We start from the raw sequence: 10,226 nt of genomic DNA on the forward strand, positions 1-10,226 counted from the left end.
TCATGCTGGCTGACGGCTCCGAGACACGCTTCAATGTTTAATATCTACCCTCTACTGTAATCTCGGTCCAAATTAACCCTTAAATGATTATACATCAGTCTTCTCTTCCACACCCAATAGATTATTTAAAAAAAAAATCCTCTTGATCTATGTTCTACTACCCGTTTTAATTTAGGGTATTAAATCATGCATTTAAATTAATGCATATTTAGGAATGTTCTATCTACCCTCTTTACTTATGTAACTGTAGTTATATGTAATCTCTCTTCGAAATTAATGCAACATATGTAAAAATTATCAACTTTAAAATATTGGCAATTGTTTCTCACTTGATGTTTCATTTTTTATTTTTGTTTACTGGCAACATTAACAGTACCAACCTAAGGAAAAAAACCCTCTTTTTAAGAAATGATTTTTTTCGTAATCTACACAGCCTACTTACCTACATACTGTTACCATTTAAATTGGTAATTGTATCTAAAATAACTATCCTTTAATTAAGAGCCCGCGCACACCTTTGACTAAACTATCGCACAACTATTTAGTCTCGCTTTGATTCCTATGAGCGTACGAGGTGTACATAACTCGATTTTTAGCTGTGCAACTTAACAGTTGAAGTCTGTGAAACAATCGACAATCGCACAACCGTTGTGCGATTGTTTAGTCAAAGGTGTGCGCTTTAAGAGTTAAAATGTTAATAATTTCAGACAGACATTAATAATGGAATCATATTAACATGTTTAATTTTGAGGAGTAATAATGCTCGGTAAAATAATCAATTAGTTTTTTCTGCGCAAATCCGAATGTGGTTCAATAAACTGATTGAAGCACCCCAAGTCAAAATATTTTCATTTCGCATATTTTTTTCGTTATCATATTTTTTATGTAATGAACGTAAAACAGAAAATTGTCAATAGGTTTTTACATGCTTTCTTCTTTTTCCGTTTTTTTAGTTTTATTTTTAATATCTTCTTCTATCATTCCGTTAAAATTTAAAATGTGAAACTACTTTTTTGTACCGTATACAGCAGTATTATTGTTAGTTTTTATGTCTGTTAAAAATGTTATATTATACGTTAAATTGTTTTAAATGTTAGTTTTATTTATGTAGGAATTATTGAAAATTTACTTTTTAACTAAATCACTGTTTACTAATTAAAAAATAATTTTAACTTAGCTTCGGACTATCCATAATATTACTTATAAAATATATCTGCTTTGTTAAAACTAACGCTAAGTAATCGTAATGAAATATAAAATTATATAGAAAAAAAGCTTAACGTAGTATTTATTGTAATTGTTATTTTAATCCAAAATAAATTATTGTTGAGAAACTATGACTTTTATTTTCTTTTGTCCATATAACTTGGAAAAACCGACTTCCAAACCAAATAAAAAAAATATTCTTCAAAAAAAACAATACACTAAATAGTAATAGTAACGAAATAATCCCTTGAATTACTTAAGCCTCCCTTATTGTAGCTGTTATGTCTATATTGTACAATTCTTAGCAAAAATTTATTTAAAAAAAAATTGGACCCATCTGCAAGATCTACTTTCGAATAAAAAGAATAATTGTCAAAATCGGTCCACGTGCGAAGTTATGCCGTAACATACTTATAAAAGAATAAAAAAACGTACAGACGCATTGAGTACCTCTTTTTGGGAAGTTGGTCAAAAATAAAAAACAAGGTTAAACCATAAAATCATATATATTTTACGTATTTGCTGCTTCATTAAATGAACTAATGCCAATTACACTTAGATCTAAACAGGAATTTCATACAAGTTATGAAATTTCTAAGTAATTAATACAGTTCCCGTGGTTTTTCACTTACAATATTATAGAATTGCACAAACTTTTTATCTCGCTTACGGCCAAATACTGGAACTAATCTTATATTTGCTTTGTAAGTTTAATAGTGATAGAGCCCGCTTAACATTTTCGCACGAATGGGTCGGCTCGCCCGGTGAAATACCACGATCACACAGAAGACAGGCGTCAAGTGGGAGCTATTCCGCGTACAATCTAATGAGTGTGGTGCTATAGGCCCAACTTTAATCCCTTTTCTTTTCCACCTTTTTTCTTATAAGAATAGGATGGGAAGGGAACGTCGATTTGAAGGGTGGAGGAGACGCATTGGAAGGAGAAATATCTTCATGTGCGTCGCCTCTTCCGTCAATTAATAGTAGGCAACGCATCAGCTATTGCGATTTTCTATGGGCAGCGGTCGCTTTGCCACTTGTCACCTTATGATATAAAAAAGTAGGGACATCTCTTAGCCTTGTCATTTAAAACGCGGTTACATATTTAAATCACGTTTCAGTATTCGGCCGTTAGTCTCTGAAATAAACTGAGATACAAATATTTTAGGTCTGTAGAAACCCACGGTAAGTAATGTCACAAAACGTAAATATCACAATATCGATGAGTTTTCGTTCAACACGTGAATGGTAACAAAAATAAAATAACTATAACAAAACATATAAAATAACTCCAAACAAGTCTTAAAACTGAACATAGGATCCTTCAAGAAAAGAGCGTACATCTCCCTAGGACACCTTTCACAATGTGTCCATACAAACATCGATATATATATGACCGTAACCTAAAGGTAGCCGGAGATTACGCATTCTCATTTGGCACAAGTTTCAGTCTATTTAAAGAATTATTTTTTTAAATTCATGTAACAGTAAAACGTCACTTGTACGAGTAGGCCGGCGTAACAGGAGAAATACCACGACCACAGACAGGCGTGAAGTGAAAGCAATTCCGCGTGTCTGACAACTATTTCGTCTGAGTGCATGCTGAGGACTAATTATGGTTTAATAGTGGTAGAGCCCGTTTTAACAACTTCGCACTGTAAGGCCGGCTCGCCCTTGATCACAAAGAAGCCAAGCGTGAAGTGGAAGCAACTCCGCGGTTTCCCTTGTTCTTTCCAGCCTTTACTTAAGAGGAAAGAATGAGAAGGGAAATTGGATTTGACAGTAGGGGATAAGGGGAAAATCGTCCTGTGCGTCTCCTCCACCGTCGATTAAGGGTAGGTAACGCATCTGCAATTGTGGATGTCTAAGGGCTGCGGTCATATCGGCATTTCAGCGGATTCAGGTAGCCGGTAATGGCCATCACCTCCTTCCCTCTCCCTTTTTCTTATAAGTGCGAGATGAGATGAAGCAAGTGTTGGCGGAGGGGACATCCTCTCCCTATGGCAGTGGTCACTTTGCTATTTTAGCGAATTTATATGGCTTTTTCGTTTACTAGCTCTTACAACAAAAAAATATCTTTTTATTCCAGGCCATAACAGCATAACTTACAATGAAAAATCGTAACAAAACTCTTAGGTAGTCTCATATTAAAAACAAACTAAAACCTAATTAATAGAGAACCCTATACTTATAGTATAGGCGGACTTTTGTGACAGACTTTAAAAATAATGGTATATAGTTTAAATCTTAACGTAGGACTTAGGACATACGAGAAACGTATTAAAGTATTGAAATGAAAAATACTGACAAACCGCACATACAAATGCATAACATTTATAAGACAAATCTACATTAAGATATACATTTCACTCTTAACCGTGCATTTTCACTGCCGAAACATCTGTACAAAAGCCATATCATTGGTTTTCGAGTACGACAGAGATGGCAATATCTTTTTTCTCACATATTGCGACAGTGATAGCCCACGATTTGATATAGACATAGACAATACAAACACCATATCATTTATATACAACTTGACATCCTCACTTCAAATTACTAGTCCTTAATTCACTAAACTAACTTCAAAAGAATGCGTCTATGTTGACTATTGGTTTTTAACTTAGAGCGCGCGCGCACCTTTAACAGTTAAGTCGTGCTTTGACTCCTAAGAGCTTATTTGGAAGTACGCATACTACTCGATTTTTAGTTGTGCAACTAAACAGTTCAGGCTGCGAAACAATCGACAATCGCACAACAGTTTGCGATTGTTTAGTCAAAGGTGCGCACCTACTCTTAATGTTAGAAATAAATATAAGTTTAATGAGAAATCTTAGTTGTTCTTAGTTGAGATCATCATGAAAATCATCATCTTCACTATCAGTATCTTCTTTAGTATAAATATTCTGAATTGCGCTTAACATTGTCTTTTTATTATGTTCATCAATAACTTCCTCATCAGAGGAAGCGTCAATAGATTCCACGTCGTACACAATCCATTTTCTTATCTCCTCATCTTTCGTCAAAGTCAACCAGTTCTTGTTTAAAATCTTATGTAACTTCATAAGAACATACAGCCCTTTGTTACAATGATGTGACTTCGCCACGTCTATAGCTCCGTACAACTCGATATCGAACGCATATTCTAAGTCATTCAAATTTGCCGCAAAACTTATAGCTCTGCCGTCAATTCTAACATCATACATCTGTAATCCGATAAGATTCACTTTAATAATAACAAGCTTTTTATTTTGACGCCAAATTAGTTTTGGTTTCCGCATATTATCTGTTACTAAAAGAGATTTTATGACACGGTTCTCTGATGTCTTTAAAACATCCGATGATTCTGGTGACGTAAAATCATCGGAATCTAATTCTTTAGTATTTTTACATCGAGGTACGTCTGGTAGACTATTTTCAGGTTTGTCTGTAGAAGTGTTCACGTCCTTTTCTGTCTCATTCACAATTGCAGGTAAGTTTTTAGTATCTTCTATTTTAGAATCTTTATTAGGTTTGAAAATGTTTAGAAAATCTTCAGCCATATTGATATTCCATCGATCAGAATCATCTGAATCATCTGACCCTACCAAAGGCACGGATCTTATGGGTTTCTTGAATATAGTGTCCAACATTGACGAGTTATTTGCCTGTACATTGTTATTCTTACAAACTGCAGAATCAAAATTTTCCTTCGCCTCTTCTTCTGAATCAGAGAGCTGTTCACCATTTAAAGAGTTTTTACTGAGATTAATCGTCTCACATTCGTGCAAATATTTAATTTCACTATCAATCTCTTTTGCAAAATTAACGTCAATTAAAACTAGATTTATAACAACATCATCATCATTGTTCGTGTCGAACATTACAACACCATATTTATTGCCATTAGTAAACTCAGCTTTCTCTTTGGTAAAACATTTTACATACAAATATTTCATACTGTCATTATCAACGTCGTAACATATATCGGAAAACCAATTTGTTGCGAAATCTGACCATTCTTCTCCAGCAGGTTTAACGCCTAGTAATCTACATTCGATTGCTTGGAAAGGCAGCTTTGATATGAATTCGTCTTTAATAGCTATTAATTTCTTAACGGGCACCTCTCTCCAATCACCTTGGTCGACGAAGAAGCATTTTACTTTATGTTTGTCGATGACCTTTTCAATTCTAGCCCTTTCAAATGCTCCGTCGTCTGGGAACATAGCTAACACAATATCACCCTCGTTAACATTATTCAATGGTTCTGGATTTGTAGCAACGAACTTCTGTATTTCCTTCAGCAACATATTTACACACGAATCAAACTTTTGAAGACGCACAAAGAATTTACTTGGATTTAATGCACTTCCAAAAAACACCAACGAAGTGTTGTCCTTTTCTAAATAAGCCCAAGAAGCAGTTGCAGTTTTTACTGGCTCCAATGATTTTCGCGTTTCATTTTTCTCTTCAACTTCAAATTTGACGCCACAAATCTGTTTAATCTTGTCCAAATGTTCCATATTTGGTACGGCATGCTTTTCTAGAAGGTCTGATTTAAAGTCATGTTTTACAACTGTTTGGTTTATTGATGCCAAGTCCTGACAAGCTTCAAGGGTATCAACGAAAACGCAATTTCCAATACACATGGCTACTTCTCCCCTCATATACAGTTCTTCATCTTGGTCAGTTATCATTTTAAGTTGGTCTCTAGCCAGATCTGAAAACGTCACGTCTTTGTCTTTAGGTTGTATATTGGCTAGTCTCACTTGAACCACGTGCGTTTCTATTTTTTTCATCTCTTCAGGTATATAGTACAAATATATGTCCCTCGTCGTTTCCATCTTATCTTCATCTAAAAGTTTGATTAGTACAGAGTTAGGATTCCCTCTTTGATACTTGCTCAAAATTTTAATCACTTGACATCTCGCGAAAAAGTTTTGCTTCAGTGAAACCGCACATATGTCACCAATTTTTGGCACACCGTGGAGTTTTTTGTTACTTTCCTTACTATAATACATGCCCATTTTTAGGGAAAGAGTGCTATATGTTTGTGGATACTTTTTCGTTGAGTCTTCCACTGTATTAGACAGCAGTCTAGCCGAAAAACAAACCGCAGAGTGATAGTGCAGGATTTTAAATGTAATTTGGCCAGTTAGTGGCATCCATTCTTTCAATTTATCAACAGCTACCTCGAAGGTGTGTCTAAAGTGACAATTCCAATAGTCAGGACAATAACCGAGACCAAGTAAGTTATTACAAAGTGGTACTAACTTTGAAGCTTTGGCTTTATCTTTTTCAATCATAATGTTGTTGCAGACCTTACTCAAGTGTTGTGGAAATTTATTATCAGTGCATCGTTTAACAAAATTAAGCATTTTTGGCAACTGCTCCAAATTTTTCTCTTCAATTAATATTTTGATTTTCACGATTTCATTATCTTGTTTAAAAATAGATGGATATTTGTCATTTAAAACTGAAAACCATCTACAGAACGTAGAGAACAATGGTGGAAGGGAATAAATGAGCAAATAGTTCGCATCAGTCACATTCATATGAGCCAGAGTGTCATTGCAACATAATAGAATTGGTCCCGACAATGGTTCCTGATATTCATCCCAAGTGATTCTCAAATTGTACAAATCTTGAATGGTCATTGTACTGTCACAGGTAAAAATTGCATTTTTATATTTCTTTAAAGTCTTTTTTAGTAAAAATATCTCATCATCTGTATCACAAACGATTACTGTTCTTTTGGTAACGTCGATTTGGTTAAGAAAATCATGAACAGCTTGCATTTTAGTATTATCATAAACAAAACTAACGGAAATTCCAGCCTTTGAGTATAGGACACATTCTTGAAATGCCCCCATGCAGACAACAGAATGTGGGGCTTTCTTTATTATTGGTTCCATGAAATCACACCAAATCCTAGACGCTGCAACATATTGTACTTTCAGCTCTTTGTTGGTTCGGTATTTGAGAGTTTCTTTGACTTTCAAAATGATATACTTCAATTCATTGGTATATACTTCGCCTAATCTCTCGCAATCATCGAGGACAACTGTTGCAAGACGACGTAAATCAACCCCGAAATCGGTTAGTTGAAGTAAACGTACTAAATACGATGGCGTACATATTAATAAGTCAGAACCATTCAACAAGGAAGTAGTTATTAGTGCATCATCAACACCTGCAAAACATGCAACCACCTTATTGTTGTCTTTTAAAAACATTTTAGAAAGCTTTTCAATCTCGCCAACAGATTTTGCAGTCGCACATATAATTATACATTTTGGACCAACACTTTCTGAATCATCGAAATCATTATCAGATGCTAGTCGACACACAGCTGGCAAATATCCCATTGTTTTTCCACTTCCTACAGGACTTATCAAAAATGTACTATACCCTCGTAGTATACAAAACCATGATATTGTTTGTAGCATCATAGGATTTTCTATAGACATAGTTTTCAAGGCCATTAGAATGTCGGCATTGAAGTTAACATCCCTAAGATTGAAAACCGGTTCTATTCGTTTGTTCATTTTTGTATGCACCATCAACACGGGTGTCACAAGTTTTTCTACAAATATAGATATGTTTGGGTCAATATTTTTGAAAGGGTTTACAGAATTTTTCATAGAAATGTAATTATCAGTATTAAAGTTAACTTCTTTGCTTACGTTAGGAGTAGAATACTCCTCATTAATTTTTCTTATGACTTCATCATCTGAATTTTGAGTTTCTGTTCTGTTCTCTTTTTTTCTAACATCAACTTCTTCTAAAGAAGATGAATCTTTATTTGATGTTTCTGAACATGAAGAAAATGGACCGTTCAGAAAATTACCTTTCTTTTTTTCATGTAAAATTAACTTTCTTTGTAAAACTTTACTTGAAGATTTGACTGTAGATGCAGAATTTGTCTTTTCTGCCAAATTGACACTACTGCCTTTACTTGAACTACCTCTATTATTCAATTTTACTGGAACTGTATATTTATGATTTATTTCAACATTCTGTTTCATGTTCATTAAACAATTTTTATTAGTTATTTGTACATTTACTCCAGAATCCATGTTAGCAAAAATATCTTCTTTCTCAGTAGTCTTCTCTTGATTATCAACAGGGATAAATGGTTGGTTTCCAACATTTTCAGACATTACTTTCAGACATAATTTTGTGGGTAAAATACCAGGTGGGCCATAATATACTTTTTTTTCTCTTGGATGTTCCATTGCAGTTGGTTTTGGTAGTTTAAATTCTGTAAAAAGATATTTGTTCCCATTTAATTTAATTCTTAAGAAATCTGTGAATAAATTATTAGGCAAATTCAAATAGTAACAAAAGTAAGTAGCCTATGTGCTCTTCCAGACTATGCTCTATGTCTATGTCAAATTTCATCAAAACCAATTGAGCCATTTAAACTTTTACATTTAAGAAGTAAGTTAAGAAGTACAATTTAAATATGTTACCTGTATTGTTTTTGTTTTCTTTTATAAATGTTCGGCCATTATAATAACTTTTCATTTCAGATGTCTGCTCTTTACTGCTTTTACTTGATATTTCTTCATTTTCTTTTCTTTCAAGATTTTTATTGGTATTAAGTTCTAAGAATTTTTTCGTATTCTCCAATATCTGTTTAGGATCACTTTTATGTGCATTGTCCATTTTTTGACTGTTACTTTTCCTTGTCATCAATTCAAGTCTTTTCTTTAATGATGACACTTTGTGATTATTTTCAACACTTGATGGTAATGTTTCTTTCTTTGTTTCTCTGAAAACATTTTTTAATTTACCCTTAAAACCTTTTCCTAAAGGCTCTTCATTTATATCTTTACAGAGTTCAAAGTCATTTATTTTATTTTGCAGCATTCTTTGCATTACTTCATTGTGCTTTTGTAAATTAATTGTTGTTAATGTAGATTCCAACTCTAAAGTAGCATGACTCACTACCGTTTGTTCTTCCACTGATTTCTTCCAATTCTTCTTAGCTACATTTTTCTTTATGTAATAATTTTCAATCTCCTGAATTACATCTCTGGATTCTAGGCTTTTGAGCCTTATGTTTAATTTGCCCGAGCTTAATTGTTGGTGAAACAGGCACATGTCGTATGATGCAATACCAGCTTTTATTAAAATCTTTGATAAAGACTTCCATTTATTGTCATGTTTTCTAACCATTAATTCACCATATTTGTGAATGTTGTCATCAAATATTGATGATCTAAAAAGAAAATAAAAATGGATTATGCCTTTATGTAACTAAATCATAAAATTTAAAATGAAACAGTTTGTGAAATTGAGACCAATTTTATTGTCATCCATTACCAATAGTAGGGCAAACAATATTTAAGCCTGCTTAATAAGACTTGAATCAAAACAAAGGGCCACCATATTGTTTCTTTTGGTTTGAGAATTATGTTAATTGTTTAGATGGCAAAAACAATGAGATACAAAATAAAGGCTTGTTAAAAAAACTACAACCTTTTGAATTAAAGTCAAATAGTTTAATTTCTTGTTAGAATATTAATTTAGCGAATACCATACCTTCGGTCTATATATGTCGGACAGAATCTAACTTCTATAGCTTCAGCCAGTGCCTTCTTAATTGTGCTTGATGCCGCTGGTAACCATACATCCGATACCCCCGTCTTGAGGTTCTCATCCTCCACATCTAACGTAAGTTCCATAGGAAGAACTCCATAAATACCGATTTGCTCGAAAACAAATTTGTCTCCCCGTGCAACAGTCGGATCTATTACTTCGATCCATATCAAATGTGGATTTAAATAATGAAGTACCTCAACGAGGTAAGAATCAGGTGGCATTGCTTTTAAAATATTATTTTACTTTAGAATTTACATTCCATTAAAAACGTTTCTTAAAAACTCAGACATTCGACACTTTGACACCAACTGTCACTAGTATGCGGCTTTTAAAAATACCGGCAAAAGTACAATATGAGCTATGTACAGATGAAAACGTTTTGCGCTTATTAAAAATTAGAACAAAATTATTTTGTAAAATAGAAAAAAAAA

At 33.5% G+C, this 10,226-nt stretch overlaps 2 protein-coding genes across 2 annotated transcripts in view; one reads left to right on the forward strand and one right to left on the reverse strand.

Annotated features, from left to right (window-relative positions):
• LOC106101789 (WD repeat-containing protein 7) overlaps positions 1-770 on the forward strand; it is a 63,377-nt gene extending 62,607 nt beyond the window's left edge. Inside the window, exon 34 of the mRNA XM_013281125.1 lies at positions 708-770. Within this exon, the coding sequence (XP_013136579.1) occupies positions 708-770 (63 nt within the window). The remainder of the gene's footprint in view (positions 1-707) is intronic.
• Positions 771-1,693: 923 nt separating this feature from the next.
• Positions 1,694-10,090, reverse strand: LOC106101872 (putative ATP-dependent RNA helicase TDRD12). Its single transcript, XM_013281224.1, has 3 exons — positions 9,736-10,090; positions 8,661-9,412; positions 1,694-8,449 (listed from the first exon to the last, which is right to left on the reverse strand). Exons 1-3 carry the CDS (start codon positions 10,014-10,016, stop codon positions 4,050-4,052), a joined length of 5,433 nt encoding a protein of 1,810 aa, XP_013136678.1. The 5' UTR covers positions 10,017-10,090; the 3' UTR covers positions 1,694-4,049.
• Positions 10,091-10,226: the final 136 nt, after the last annotated feature.

Source organism: Papilio polytes, unplaced genomic scaffold (assembly GCF_000836215.1).
Source record: "Papilio polytes unplaced genomic scaffold, Ppol_1.0 DF823935.1, whole genome shotgun sequence".
Taxonomy (NCBI): Eukaryota; Metazoa; Arthropoda; class Insecta; order Lepidoptera; family Papilionidae; genus Papilio; species Papilio polytes.